The sequence below is a fragment of the Dendrobates tinctorius genome, unplaced genomic scaffold (genome assembly GCF_039654945.1).
Source record: "Dendrobates tinctorius isolate UK_male_01 unplaced genomic scaffold, ASM3965494v1 ptg000011l, whole genome shotgun sequence".
Taxonomy (NCBI): Eukaryota; Metazoa; Chordata; class Amphibia; order Anura; family Dendrobatidae; genus Dendrobates; species Dendrobates tinctorius.
Genome location: NW_027361679.1, coordinates 54,171,664 through 54,188,087, shown reverse-complemented (window position 1 = coordinate 54,188,087; position 16,424 = coordinate 54,171,664). Strand labels below are relative to the sequence as shown.

The 16,424-nt window shown below is 41.2% G+C and overlaps 1 protein-coding gene across 4 annotated transcripts in view; it reads left to right on the top strand.

Annotated features, from left to right (window-relative positions):
* The first annotated feature begins 218 nt into the window (after positions 1 to 218).
* Positions 219 to 16,424, top strand: part of RBPMS (RNA binding protein, mRNA processing factor) — a 277,355-nt gene continuing 261,149 nt past the window's right edge. The window contains exon 1 of one of the 4 annotated variants that reach the window (XM_073542423.1): positions 219 to 604. In XM_073542423.1, the coding sequence (XP_073398524.1) occupies positions 542 to 604 (63 nt within the window). In that variant the 5' untranslated portion in view covers positions 219 to 541. The remainder of the gene's footprint in view (positions 605 to 16,424) is intronic. The other 3 variants (XR_012219790.1, XM_073542409.1, XR_012219785.1) reach the window with 3 other exon arrangements.

Genomic DNA, 16,424 nt, shown 5'->3' with positions numbered 1-16,424 from the left:
ATCTGCTCTGCTTCTACTCCTGCTATCTCTCTGCATGTCACCTTTTGACCCGCCCTGGAAACAGTCTATTTTTTTCCATGTTTTCAAGAAGTGGAGATTTTTTTTCTTAACTAATTGGAAGTGATACTGATTGTCTCTCCCCCTCCTTCCATGTCCTTTATAAACAGGGCACCTCCCAGCCGGAATACTGGGAGCTTGCTTCTAGCTGTGAAGTTGCCTTCAGTCCCTCCCCTCCTGAGAGTTTTAGAAACCAAAGGCTGGATCTAACCCTAATCACCAACAGTCAAGAACATTTCCCCTTTCCTCCCTTTCCCCTGCTCTCTCATGCTTTCCTCCTTATCTCTAGCACAAGCCATAGACACTTCACTAGTTCCTCTTTTTGCATTTCAAGGGGACGTTTTTGTTTTACCAGTGGACCTGAAGGACATTTCTTCCCTGCCCTGATCTCATTAGTAACCTTTGTAGAGTTCCCTGATTCCTGCCAGTTGTGCAGAAGTGAGCAGGATTCCCGGCTGTGCTGCACACTACTCAGGAGATCACAATGAACAACAACCTGGCAGAGAAGGAAAGCTGTCCTGATGAGATCAGCCTCCCAGAGGAGGAGGTAGGTGTCCTGGCTGCAAATGCCCCTGTTTATGGCAAGTAGCAAAGTGCCCACTTGTAGCATTCTAGGAATTGTCTAGTGTGAGGATGCCCTCTCAGTCAAAGAAGCTTGTTCTCTGAATGATCAGACTGATGTAGAAGGATATTGTGTAGTGTTTTATGGCATTGCTGCACACTTGCTATTCTCATTGTTGTGTTCTTGTCGTATGCTATTGTGTAGCGATTGTATTTGTTGCACTTCTCGTTCTTACAGAATTATTATATGCCAATTATTACACAAATACACTTATATGATGAGTGTGTGCATATATAAAATGTGTGTGTGTATACATACAGTATATGTCATGTAATATAGGTGTAATTTTTTGATAATTGTCATACAGATCAGCACCCAATTACAACTACACGTATAGTCTGAGCGCATGAGTATACGTGTGCATGTCTATTCTACACACATACATAATTTGTACTTTAGTGATAATGGATTGTCAAACAATTGCACAAAAAGAAAAAATATATATATATGTATGGGTCTGTAAAATTGTTATACAAAGTAAAGCGAGAACACTCAGTGTACCATAATCACAAATACAGTATGTGTATATATATATATACATATTTGTGATTATGGTACACTGAGTGTACTCGCTTTACTTTGTATAACAATTTTACAGACCCATACATATATATATATTATTATTATTATTATTATGCATTTATATAGCGCCATTTATTCCATGGCGCTTTACATGTGAAAAGGGGAAATATAGACAAGTACAATAAACAAGTGTAAGACAAGGGACACACAAGTACAGAAGGAGAGGGGACCCTGCCCGCGAGGGCTCACAGTCTACAGGTTATATATATATAATTTTTTCATTGTTATATCTACATCCTCTCTTTATTTGATATATGTATACTTTATATGTTCACTTTGTAATTTATTCCGTGAATATTGCACACACTGCATATCAGGACAGTATACAATTAATATTTATAGCTTTTCAATCCCCTATCCATGCAGTTGTTTCCAGTCAGATACAAGCAGTCCTTGGAGTTCTGCCATAGTCATTTTTTTACAATTGCGTAACTTTTCCTTAAACACGTTATACCCTTTTTTTTTTCCTTTTGGCTCCTGCGTGCTCTCAGCTGAAATGTTGACTATATATGTCATTGCGCTAGTGAGCAGCTCACACACAGAAATACTTTACGCATTCATAATCAGACGTTCCGGCCAGAATCCACATGCATTGCAGCGCGCATCCAACATGTTACAGAACACCAATTACTTTCTGCTTTTTGTGTTTTTGGTCTGAGACAGTAATTAATCCGGATCTGAAACATATCGTACCAGTGCTAAGAAGAAAATTCTGGCGTTTGTACAAGGACTGACTGGAAAGTTTCTTTATCCTATTAGTACAAAGCCTGCATTTCCTCATATAGGTTCTACAGCCTACTGTAGTTCCCATTTTAATCTTTAGTAGAAGGTATATCTATCTGTCCTGTATACTTTCCAGCTGGATAATTCATTCCTGATCTAGTCATTTCTTCATTTATACAAAGAAGAGAACAGGACGAGCTCTTTATTTGGTTAGGTTATTGAAAAAACTTTAGGTGCAAATGTACCTTAACCCAATTATTATTATTATTATTTTATTAATAAAGACATCCCAGTAACTAGTTCTAGAGGAGAATGACATGACGTCTCATAATTAGAAATATATGTTATGTTATGAAGATACAGAAGAGAGTGGCGCTTTGACTTTTCATTGTGCTTTCCCTGCAGCCTTGCCATCATATGTTTAGTATCATGGTTGCCACCACTGGGTTGGTAAGATGATGGCTTCCAGTAGTGTGGTTTTTATGCCTGTCAAATCAAATGTTATGCCTTTATGAATAGACACTGACTGTACTTTACACTTCACATTCATGGATTAGTAATGCATTGAAAGCATCATGGTTAACCTACAAGTGACCTTATGCCAATTTTTCTTTGTTGAATTGTGAAAGAAAAAGCCATCATTTCACAGTAGAAGAGCAAAGTGATAAGACCGGATAAAGATTGCCATTGCTTGTATGGAATTATTGGGTGATGCATGTTGATTGCTCATATCTTGTATTGAACCGCTTATGATTAGTCCAATAAAACCTTGTATTTCAATGCATGGTATTTGTCTAAACTCTGTAAGGCACCATCCATTGCCAACTTAATCTTTGATTTAAAATCTCAAGCTGTGTACTACAGAGAAATTTATGTTTTTGGCTACATCAGTGGTCCCCAACCTTTCTGATCTCGAGAGGCACATTCAGCGTTGAGAGAGGGTCGTGAGCACATCTAGCTCCTGCCCTTCTCATAGTAGTGACCCACAAAGCCTCCATTACTGGTATAATGACAACCAAAGCTTTTCCACAGAAATCACACCAAGACAGTATACCAAGATCCATAGGTTCCCACAATACCTCCAATCAGTATTCACACATCAATCACTCCCACGACACTGTTGAATCAAGGCTCAGGCACCTCCTCTGACAAGTAGCATCATCTGGTCTCCAGCTTTATATACTAGAATTATCTCCAAGCTCCTAAGGCCATAATATTTACATTCAGATCTGCTGTTTTATGCAGGGCTACTCACAAAATTCACCATCTGGGGACCTGCTCTTCATAGTTGTTTGCTAGACCTGGTGCTAATGCACCAAGCTGGCAGACAGCCACAAGCCACTCATCATGGGCCCACAAGCCACTTGTGGCTCCCAAGTCACAGGTTGGAGACCCCTGGTGTATTTTCTTGTGACACGTCTGTTAAGTGATTCTATGAATGCTATATAATGGCAGTATGAATGTATGTGTCAACTCTTTATACATTAAAGTTAGCAGAATCGGTGTATGGGGGCCTTTCAACTTTCTCCCAACAGATGATGTCAGAAAACAGAAGTATCGGACATTTTTATTTTAAACAACCGCCCCTTTTGTTCACCAAGATACGCCACCCCTTCAAGCTAATATCGGCTTTTCTCTGCTCCACATTGAGAAAATTATATGCTCAGCTACATGGAGGAGCCACAAAAAATTGCAGTAGACTGTCAATCAATGGATATCTTGTGTGCACATGCACCTTACAGGAGGTTTTCACCACTATTTGACCACCTTTCATTTGTGCTAACTCTTCTAAACAATCACTTTTCTAATATACTTTCGCGACTTGCACTATTTCTATGAGCGCATCTTGGTGTAGGTTAAATATCCTCCATCAACATACAGGCACTACTTCCTGCCTGTTACATCTGATCAACTCTCATCTGAGCACAAGTTTAGAAAAGAATGAAAAGAGCCCCTGACTCTGCTCCTGAGGGGAGCGGAGCTGCCTTTAAATGATAGGCAGGAGGCGTCTGACCACACAAGCTCAAATAACAGATTTCACTGCCCCTGCCGATGCTTCAGAATGCCTGCCCTTTCAATTGACAAGCGCTGAGATGTGCTTGTCATTATAAAGACAATTGCTTTGCTTGTCGATTGAAGTAGCTGGCACTCCAAAGCATCGGCAGGGGCAGTGCAGATGACAGTAAAGTCTATCATGTGAGTAACTGATGTCTGATGCAGACTTACTTTACCATTGCTTTGGATCGCAGGTGCCGGACATGTCAATTGGCAAGTGCTACAACGTGCTTTCTAATGACAAGCACATCTCAATGCTTGTCAATTGAAGGGGTCAGCGCTCGAAACCTTTGGCAAAATCTGTGAAGACTGATCTGAGCGTGCATGCTCAGACACCCTGTCAATCATTCAAAGGCAGCTCTAACTATATCAGCAGCAGAGTAATGTGCTCTTCTCATTCTGTGCAAATTCTGCGCCCAAATGATTGATGGATAAGACATAACAGACAGAAAGTGGTACCTGCAGGTCAACAATGGAGCGTATGACCCACACAGAAATGCACCGGTATAGTAATATAATGCAGAGAAATAACTGGAACAATGCAGAGAATACCCAGAACATCAGGCATCTACTGTATGTATGCATTCTGTGTATTGCTGTATTACATGTGCTATGAGAACCTATGACACTCCCAAGAATTATGCATTACAATGTAAGGAAAAAGTCTTATTAGCAGGAGCAATGAAGACTCAGATGACAGTGTGGTGACCTTGGGGAATTGGTTCTCACAATGTCTCCCATTCCCCACCCCCTCAGTATGTACAGAACATTTCACCTTCATATATTGGCGAGTTACTGTGGCTTTATATACCTCCATATTTCTATAGGGACTAGTGACAGCACCTTAGCCTTCGGTGATGACTCCACTTTCTGTTTGACGCTCCTCTGTCGGATCAGAAACACTTGGTGCGGACCTCTTGAGCATTCACTGCTTGGGAAGAATAACATCATTGCTCCTGTTTCTTCACTTGACCTTCTAGACCCTCTTAGTAGACAACATCATGAGTAAGATATTTAGGTAACCATGAGTTCCTTCATTGTTTGTAAGTCTTAGTTTACTCTATTCAAAGCCGCAATAATTCTGTCTGATGCTATGAAGAAATGTCTTGCATAAGCCATATGTCTCCCAATATCACATTATGCCGTGTTTTATCCACCTCTCCATTACCTTCATCAGGTGTGGTGAATCGGTGATATACAGCATTAGTAATAGTAGTAGCTACAGGAATTGACTTTAATTATTGCCTTTGACTTACTTAACCCGCTGAAACTTTAAGTATTGCTTATCTCTTACAAGTGAAGCGTTTTTTGCTCATGTTTGCTCTAGTGAGCTGGGCTCACACAATTTTCCTACATACAGTTTGTGAAATTATATTATGCTGAACACGTTCTCTTTTTATATTTCATAGCATTTGACATCAGCAATATCTGCATGAAAGGTTCCTATGCACATTACATAAAATTTTACTGGACATGCGGATTTTGATAGAGATTCTCCAGCCATGTCCTTATGCCCCCCCAATTCCTTCCCTAAGGCCATGGTCACGTTCAGTATTTGGTCAGTATTTTACATCAGTATTTGAAAGTCAAAATCAACAGTGAAACAATCAGCGGAAAAGGTTAATAGAAACACGTCACCACTTCTGGATTTATCACTCACTCCTGGTTTTGGCTGATGGAAAATACTGACCAAATACTGAATATATGAACGTGGCCTGAAGATGATTTCAGGAGACACCAGAATCTGACCTTTTGAATTTCAATGGCCAATCATTTTGCTTGTTTTTCTTTTTCTCCTGCAAGACATCTCCTGTTTATCGTTGGTCAATGTCATGCAGGGGGGAAGTACACACCCTCAGAGACCTATCTCTGATAGCTCCCACTTGGTTACAAGGGAAATTAGATTCTAAACTTTACTAGATAATAGGTCTGCAATATAGCTGAGAATTGTAAAAAAAAAAATAAATAAATAAAAATGTTTTTTTCAGCTCTGCAGCCACTATTTCATGATGTTGCCAGTTTCACATGCTAAAACTCTTGAGCGAAGTCCTCATTAAACCAAGCTGCAAGTAAAAAAAATGTTGCCTTACAAAATTGGAGAAACATAAAGGTACAGAAGGGGTAGGGATCAGGTACATATGTTCCCTTTGTATAATATTAATAATACATTTGAAGGGAATGGGTTAGATGGATTTCACCACTCTCCCCCAAACTATTTATATGTTCATGTCCAGCAATGCTCTTACATAGCCAGACTGATATGCAAATTAGGCTGTAGATCTGAAGCCTCCATCACTACATCTCTATTTCCCAGCCAATTCCGCCTCCTCCTGCCTTACCTGAAGTCACAAAACATAGTGGTTCTGCTAAGGAATACGTGGATTTCATCCGCGCTGCCCAAATGATGAAATTCCAGAAGGTTAATAAAGTTTGGCAGTGGTTTATTCTAAGCGTTATGGTATTATTTCCTGAAGAAGAGGTTGCAAAAAACCTTGATACACGTAGAATAAACCACTGTCAAACTTTATTAACCTTTTGGAATTTCATCATTTGGGCAGCACGGACGAAATCCACGTATTCCTTTGCAGAGCTCTGTTTCAGATAGTCGGTGACCGACTTGTGGATCTGCAGCAGCCTTTATCTATACATGCTTTGAATACCTACTACCAGGTGAGCAGTTTTTTGTCAAACCGCTTACTTTATTTGTGGGAAAAGACACTATATTGCGCTTGTGTCTCCCTCTTTCCTCACAATACTAAAACATAGTGGTTGTTAGTCAAGCAGGAGGAAGCAGCGCTCGGCTGAGAATAGAGCTGGAGTGACAGAGGCTTCAGATCTACACATTTTCATATCAATTAAAACACTGATTTCTCAGTAACAGAAGAACGGACTGGCCATGTAAAGGTATTGCTGGACTTGTCTTTGTAAGAGCTCTATGTAATGAGCGCATATAAATAGCTTGGGGGTGAAATCCTGCTGATTAATTTCCTTTAGTGAAAAACTGATAAGCAGTAATAGGAAAACAACTGTTGTGTTATCAAGGACTGTATAAATCTATCTCCTGAGCCATCTCATCAAGGATCAGACATTGCCTAGTCTCCATTGTAAACACACGCATTCCATGTTTTGTGTGATGGACGGTCCAGCTTTCAGCAAGGGAGACAAGTCCAATGATATATTACAGAATTAACAGATGTCAGTTGCTGTTTTACGTCACATCGCCATATAAATATATCGGCATATTATTGTGGTTCATAGATCTGTTGACATAAGTCGTACGGAATGTTTCTGCCATTCCGAAAACAGGACCCAATGTCGTTCACGTAAACAATTCCTAATGCTTCTGTTTTATAGTGAAACATTTGCGCCAGGCAGATGGAGCAGATGTAAAGGGATCCGGTTTATTTGTGGCTTCAGAGCAGCTCTGTGTTTACTCAACAGAAACCACTAATGGGGAGAGTTTATTGCCAAAGACTAGAGGATTACTTCTGCAATTAAAACAAAATGCGGTGCTAGTGGTGGTCCGACCGAATCTCTGTCATCAATCTTTCTATTAGTAAAGGACTGAGGGGAAAAGGTAAAGCCATGGTTAAACTGGCACCAGTCTTCTGTGTTTGGTCCATAAGAGGGGAGTCAGCCACTTCTTGACTTGTTCAGTTGCAGCTTCGCTTGCTAAGTTCAAAAGGCTGACATCTGCCATTGGAGGGGACAATGGAGAACCCCATACACATTAGATGGTGAGCCACTCCTGGTTGAAAAATTGGGTATATCTTCTAAACTAAAAATAGTAAAGATGGTACTGTCTAGTTCAGTGCCTTCCAGATTGCATTGTTGAAATGCGTGTGTACAGAAGTTTAAAGTGAACCTGTCATGTACATATAGTCCCCTCTATGGATGTCATGGTATAGAGAAGCTGAGCAGAATGATATTTAGGTTTGTTGGGAATGATTCAGCAAAACATGTATTTTATTTATTGAAATTCATAGTGTTTTTAGGCATGCGAGTCCATGCGGGGTCCTACTAGTGATTGACACTTAATGCTTCATGTACAGTCATAGTGAAGACTGGACTCCTATACATACAAACACCAGAGATTTCAATGAATAAAATACAGGGTATACCGTAGACATTTTTTATTGGCCTGATCAGCTCCTCCTGCTCTATAACATCCTGCCTTCAGATCAGGTACCATTTTCAACATACATTCAGGCCGGCGTTAGGGGTAGGCAGACCAGCCAGCTGCCTAAGGCCCCCGCTCCTCCAGGGGTCCTAAGCTGAGCCAGTGGCGTTCCGCTAATAGCAGCACACCACACAGCTGCTGAGTGGGCCTGTCACCGTCCACCATCCCTGATTCAACTTATCGGCATCATAGACACCGATACAGTTGAAAGCAGTGATGTGGGACAGAGAGTCAAATGATGCTCCCTCTCCCATCATTCCCCCTCTGCATGTGACTCAGCGGGCGCGTAATGACGTCACTTCATCATGTGCCATGCTGTGCCAGCAGTGGAGCTCATGAGACCAGGGCAGCAGAGCCTTGAGCAGCGCTGGGAACATGGAGGAGGGTTGAGTATTGTGAGTGTGCATTATACTGTGTATGTGTGTGTGTGCGTGTGTGCACATGCATGTCTGCTCTATACTGTGTTGGGGGGAGCTTCACTGTACCGTGTGTTGGTGGAGCTTCACTGTACTGTGTATGGGGGGGCTGTTTTTTACTGTGTGTGTGTGTGGGCAGCTGCAGTATACCCTGAAGGGGGCTGCAGTATACGCTATGAGATGGGTTGTAGTATGCTATATGAGGGGGGCTGCATTATACTCTATCAAGGACCACGGGGAGTGCATTATACTATATGGGAGCTGCATTATACTGTATTGAGGACTATCTGTCCCTATCATTATTCCTCAGCTGGTGTAAAGAAACTCGGGAACAATCGTCGAAGAACTTCAATGCCGTTGATCACGCTTGTTTAATGACCTGAACTCTGCAACTGTAAATACAGCCAAAATGTTTTTGTGATATGGAACATGTGAGCAATTGGGGCCCCACTTTAAACTTTTGCCCAGGGCCCCACTTTCTCTAAAATCGGCCTTAGATGTGTTCCCTTCTAAAAATAAATTGTCAGTGGCTCAAAAATGCCTTTTTTTCCCTCCTTTTTTAATGCTGCTCCCTTGAGTGATTATTTTCTTTTAAGTCGAGTATAAGGTTCCATGGGCCTTTTTTTAGTGCTAATTTATATGCTTTTTACCAATAGGATGCTGCTTACAAGGTAACTGTTCAGAGCAGCCTAAAAACATTTCCCCAGGGAATCGTATGAGCGAAAAATAAGAATTAAAACTCGCCACTTTTGACCTGGGAAAATGTCCTTTTGAAAGAGTGAAATTGTTCTCAAATATTTTTGCATGGCTGTGTTTAACTCTATTACTCATGGATACACAGAAGAGGGACCCTGTACAAGAACAATATTTGGGCCTTTTGTAGCCCAGTTACTCACCATAATGCACAACTTCACCTGCTTTGGAGGTATTTGCGGCCCCCATAAGGCCCTGTTACACACAACAATGTCCCAGCGATCCCACCAACGATCCGACATGGATGGGATCGCTGGGACATAGTTAGCTGATCGCTGGTGAGCTGTCACATAGGCAGACTCACCAGCGATCCGGACCAGCGAGCACACTGGTATCTAGGGTAAACAGCGGGTATCTAAGTGCCACGCGGCTCTTAGTTACCCACTATTTACCATAGAAACCAGCGTGCAGCATTGTTGATCGTTGGTCTCCCGCTGCCACACACAGAGATGCGTGCTGGCCAGCGGGAGACCAACGATCAAAAAATGGCCCAGGACGATGGAGCGCGATCAGCGATACCCGGCAGGGGGGCCGGTCGATGATGGATGTCCCACACAGCGAGATCTCTGGAGAGATCGCTGATGCATCACAAAATCAGCGATCTCGCTAGCGATCTCGCTGTGTGTGACGGGGCCCTTACCCTTAGAGGCTGCTGCACAGGTTGCACCAATGATGTTTGGCCCTGGGCTGTGGCCACTTTCCGATGGCTGTGATATGGGAGCATTGTAGCATGCATTCCTTATCACAATTGCAATATCCAAAATACTCCTCAGTTCTTCGAAGAGTGTAAAGATGACTTGCAAGCAATATACTCTATTGCAGCTATTTATAAACACAGATTTGCAGCACCGAGGGCCTTGGTTCCATTCACTAAATGTTTGTATGTTCTCCCTGTGTTTGTGTGGGCTTCCTCCAGGTTCTCCAGTTTCCTCCCACACCCAAAAAACATGCTGATGGGTTCATTGACTTCTAATACAGTTAGCTGAAGAGTGCGTGTACAAATGTGTAAGGAAAACTAGAATAGCAAGTGAGGTCAGGGACTGACGATGAGTAATTACAACAATCTGTATGCAGTGCAGAAGAAAATCTTAGAAAAAGGGACAATATGGCTGAACGTCAGTACCAGGCACTGTGCCAGGACAAACATTGGAGGGGCTAGTTACTTAGATTGTTGCTAAGTAGAGAGCAGATCCATAATGACAGGTTATCAATGTGTTTTCGCAAAAAAGTATCTTGAAGTATAAAAAAATGGATTCCAACAACCTATAGGTTACAATGATTATGATGTTTAAAGATAATACCAATTATCAGAACCAGGTACGGACTGGGGCTGAAATTCAGCCTTGGCAATAGAAAATCACAGAGGCCCATGCTGTCCCAATCCTCAAGCACCAGATGGGATACATTACTAATATTACCCTGCATGAAGGAAGGCAAGATTTACTACAAGACCAATATTTCTAATGATACCTCTGTCACAGCTCTTAACAGTATGAGTGTCTTGCGAACACCGATTCTGTTAACAACGTAACAGACATGCGAACACCAATTCTGTTAGCAACGTAACAGACATGCGAACACTGATTCTGTTAACAACGTAACAGACATGCGAACACCGATTCTGTTAACAACGTAACAGACATGCGAACACCGATTCTGTTAACAACGTAACAGACATGCGAACACTGATTCTGTTAACAACGTAACAGACATGCGAACACCGATTCTGTTAACAACGTAACAGACATGCGAACACCGATTCTGTTAACAACGTAACAGACATGCGAACACTGATTCTGTTAACAACGTAACAGACATGCGAACACCGATTCTGTTAACAACGTAACAGACAAGGTGGCCCACAACCAGACAGGCCCTTCTGGCATTTGCCAGAATTGCCAGATGGCCAGTCCGGCCCTGATCAGAATGCTCTTAAAGCTACAATGCATGTTTATGAGGACTTTATTAGCAAATTACTATGTTTACACAATGTTAGGAGGAACTACTTATTTGAATAAAGTTACTAGTTACTTTCTAGGATTATAACGTAAAACCTGTTTTTTTAAATGAGAATATCCTGGCAGTATATTTGCATAATCATTTTTTTGGCTATGATTTTTATGATCATTGCAAACCTGAATAATTTTTACAGTTAGAAAAATCACAGAAACAACAAAAAAAACGCAGAAAGTTTCATGCAATAGAATGGAGTGCCCAGCTTCGGCCTCAGACATGTGCATAGACTTGCACGAGAGCCATTTCCCGGAGAGGAGCCATCTCTTTGTGTCCCTCTTCAGTGATGAATGCAAATATTTAGTTAACTGGCTAAATATGAAATCATTGCGTCAGGGCTCACTGCATAACATAAAGTCATTGCATATGTTTCAAGTCAATATTTATGCTACCAAATTGAAATAAACTGCCTCGGTTCGGGCTGTAAACACTGCTCCGTAAGAAAACACATTCTAACGGCCGACTCAAGGCTCAGTAGTGACACAGGCGTAGTACATGGGTGGCCATTTTGAACAGATTTATGGGATCATTTCTGCAGCTCTAGATTATTCACAGTATGGGGTGAAATCATCTCATATTTAATGTCACATGCATTAATCACGGTTTTCCTCTCTGCAAGTTCACATACAAAGCCAAAAGTAGCAACATGAATGTCGGCGTTTTTAATATGGTACAATAAAAATTATAGTATAATGGAACAAAAAGGGCTGGGTGCTTTTCTCACAACATATAACATCTAGCGAGAGATAATGTATAACGCTGGGAAAGGTTGAACTTACATTTGTTGATCAGGTTTGACACAAAAGTCAGACTTGTGAATCCTTACAGCTTTTGTTGTCAGGATTTACTGGCACATAGAGCCTATCTGCTACCAGGCCCACTTTTAGGTGAGACCCGTGTACCCCTTTGAGTTTTTATTGTCACTGCACTATCCAATTTCTTTATCTATTCACCCCTAATTATACTCTCCCCTGGTGAGACCTATGTAAAAGCGCTGAAACGTGTAGGTATTTTGGGTACTGCCCTTGTTAGGGTGGGAGTCACTCACATGGGGCAAGACGTGGCAAAACAGGGACCAAACATCCCAAAAACTCAAGGTCCAATCCAATAAGAGTAAAACGTAGAATTATAGAACCTAACTTTTAACACCTTACTGCCAGCTGACGGAATAGTACGATATTACCCAGACTCCCTAAGGTAATTGTGGGTATTCAGCATGGGAACCATAAAAGTTAACTTTTACTACGATATGTTAAAAATGCTCAACATCACAACAATGGTATAAAAACACGTCACTTATGACAAAACTGCAGAAAAATAGTACCCACAACAAAAACAGTTCAAATTAAAGAAATTGGACAGATGTCACCCCTATCCTGTAGAGATTGATAGTATAGTACGATAGTATAGGACCACTCTGGAAGAGAAATGGGATGAAGGAGAATGGCTTTGATTTGTTTACCGTGATGGATACTGTTTTGTGGCGAATCAGCTTGAGGAGGTATATTATACGGGGACATGGTGTGAGTTACCATATTTGCTGCCATCCTCATGGCTCATGTTGTCAGGATTTATTGGCACCGGAGGCAGGAGTGGGTAGACTGCAAGTATGCGATATACATAGTCCTGGAAACATTCCGACTAGATATGAGTGAGTGACCTCGCGTAGTGCCAGTGAATTGAGCGCAGTCATGCACATTTAGTTCTCATGTGGCCAGAAGTATGCTAAGTGCATATATTTCCCATCCCCATGACCGCACCATAGAGAGACAGTGGATCAGTCTTCAAGGACAGGAAACCCACAGATTTAAAAGGTGGAGCCTCTCTTCCCGCTTTAGTCTTTTCTTGTCCTTCGAGGGAGACCTACAGTCCCAGATGATGCCAGGAATACTCGGGACTTACTTTTCTCCCCGCTCGGTGGGGGGGGTAGATTCTGGAGGATGGAGCAGTCATGGGGTTTTGGTCAGAACGCCCAGCTGAAACGATGTGGTTTGCAACAATTGGCAGAGGTATCCTCATAAAAAGAACGTGAAAGTGATAGTTAAAGCTGAGGTCAGGAATTATGACCCCTTATGTTCCTATTGAGAAGCAGGTTACAAGTTCCAATGAGGACTTGGAAGATAGGGACGTAGAAGGATTCTAATTAGATATTTCACCTTCATCCTGCTTACATTATAATGAAGTCCATGTTTGTTTTCCAGCAGAACATACGGGTAAATTAGTAATGCTGGTTAGGGTCACAATGAAAATTGAGGACGTTAAGGGGCCCAAAACCATACAGAATGTGATGTTTTAATGGTTTGGAAGTGAGAAAGCATAAATGGTTTCCAGTGCAAAAGAAACATGTCCTCCCTGATAAAGAAGGAATGGAAGAAAGCTGTTAAATATGGGCAGCACGGTGGATCAGTGGTTAGCACTGCAGCCTTGCAGTGCAATTCCCACCACTGACAACATCTGCAAGGAATTTGTATTCTCCCCAAGTTTGCATGGGTTTCCTCCCATATTCCAAAGACATACTGATAGGGAAATTAGGTTATGAGCCCCAATGGGGACAGCAATGATAATGTATGTAAAGCGCTGTGGAATTAATTGCGCTATATAAGTGAGTATAATAAATAAATAAAAAGGCTTCATTCCAAAAGGGGTTAAAAGAAAATACCCCTTTGAATCCAATACTTCTGAGTGTTGGGAAAAAGGCCCCCAAATTCAAGGCTGCTATTTTGTATGTACTTTTCGTATATACAGTCATATGTAAAAGTTTGGGCACCCCTATTAATGTTAACCTTTTTTCTTTATAACAATTTTGGTTTTTGCAACAGCTATTTCAGTTTCATATATCTAATAACTGATGGACTCAGTTATATTTCTGGATTCAAATGAGGTTTATTGTACTAACAGAAAATGTGCAATCTGCATTTAAACAAAATTTGACCGGTGCAAAAGTATGGGCACCCTTATCATTTTCTTGATTTCAACACTCCTAACTACTTTTTACTGACTTCCTGAAGCACTAAATTGGTTTTGTAACCTCATTGAGCTTTGAACTTCATAGCCAGGTGTATCAAATCATGAGAAAAGGTATTTAAAGTGGCCACTTGCAAGTAGTTCTCCTATTTGATTCTCCTATGAAGAGTGGCATCATGGGCTCCTCAAAACAACTCTCAAATGATCTGAAAACAAAGATTATTCAACATAGCTTTTCAGGGGAAGGATACAAAAAGTTGTCTCAGAGATCTAACCTGTCAGTTTCCACTGTGAGGAACATAGTAAGGAAATGGAAGAACACAGGTACAGTTCTTGTTAAGCCCAGAAGTGGCAGGCCAAGAAAAATATCAGAAAGGCAGAGAAGAAGAATGGTGAGAACAGTCAAGGACAATCCACAGACCACCTCCAAAGACCTGCAGCATCATCTTGCTGCAGATGGTGTCACTGTGCATCGGTCAACAATACAGCGCATGCATAACGCCTTTTTGTATGACCAAACAACTCAATCTGTGTTTCATCAGTCCACAGGACCTTCTTCCAAAATGTAACTGGCTTGTCCAAATGTGCTTTTGCATACCTCAGGCGACTCTGTTTGTGGCGTGCTTGCAGAAACGGCTTCTTTCGCATCACTCTCCCATACAGCTTCTCCTTGTGCAAAGTGCGCTGTATTGTTTACCGATGCACAGTGACACCATCTGCAGCAAGATGATGCTGCAGGTCTTTGGAGGTGGTCTGTGGATTGTCCTTGACCGTTCTCACCATTCTTCTTCTCTGCCTTCCTGATATTTTTCTTGGCCTGCCACTTCTGGGCTTAACAAGAACTGTACCTGTGTTCTTTCATTTCCTTACTATGTTCCTCACAGTGGAAACTGACAGGTTAAATCTCTGAGACAACTTTTTGTATCCTTCCCCTGAAAAGCTATGTTGAATAATCTTTGTTTTCAGATCATTTGAGTGTTGTTTTGAGGAGCCCATGATGCCACTCTTCATAGGAGAATCAAATAGGAGAACTACTTGCAAGTGGCCACTTTAAATACCTTTTCTCATGATTTGATACACCTGGCTATGAAGTTCAAAGCTCAATGAGGTTACAAAACCAATTTAGTGCTTCAGGAAGTCAGTAAAAAGTAGTTAGGAGTGTTGAAATCAAGAAAATGATAAGGGTGCCCATACTTTTGCACCGGTCAAATTTTGTTTAAATGCAGATTGCACATTTTCTGTTAGTACAATAAACCTCATTTGAATCCAGAAATATAACTGAGTCCATCAGTTATTAGATATATGAAACTGAAATAGCTGTTGCAAAAACCAAAATTGTTATAAAGAAAAAAGGTTAACATTAATAGGGGTGCCCAAACTTTTACATATGACTGTACATTTTACAAAACTGTGGTCGATTTTTGACTTTTAAGTTTTGACAGTATTTTTCAAAACATCCATAGACATTTATCGTGCATCTTGTAATGGCTCGAAAAAGCCATAATCTCACACTAAGGCATCATTCACATGTTGATATTTTTCCATCAGTATTTCATACATGAGTAGGATAAAAAACGGCACAGACGTGAACAATTAGATAGACTATAATGGCTATATGGGCTATGTAAAAAATGGTTGTCTAACTGAAACCTTATTGAAGTTAATGGAGATTAACTGCAATGCCAGACATAGCCTATGCAGAAGAATAGCATCCCTTTTCCCCTCAGATACTCTTTTAAAGAAGATCTTTCTTTGGATTTATTTTTATTGAAACCGAGTACCCCTTCAATTGGTGCTGCTCCTCTGATTCTGGACCAGTTTTTTTTTTCTTTTGCCTCTCCATTTGAAAGATATGCCACCTACTATATAATCGTCTAATTCTGTCTGTCTGTTTGTAACAAACAGACAGACAGAATTAGATGATTATATAGTAGATAGTTAGATTATACTCACCCCGGTGTTCGGTCCGGTCCGATGGGTGTCACCGTCCCATCCGGCGCCTCCCATCTTCATACGATGACGTCCTCCTCCTTGCTTCTCCCTCGGCTCCTGAGCACGC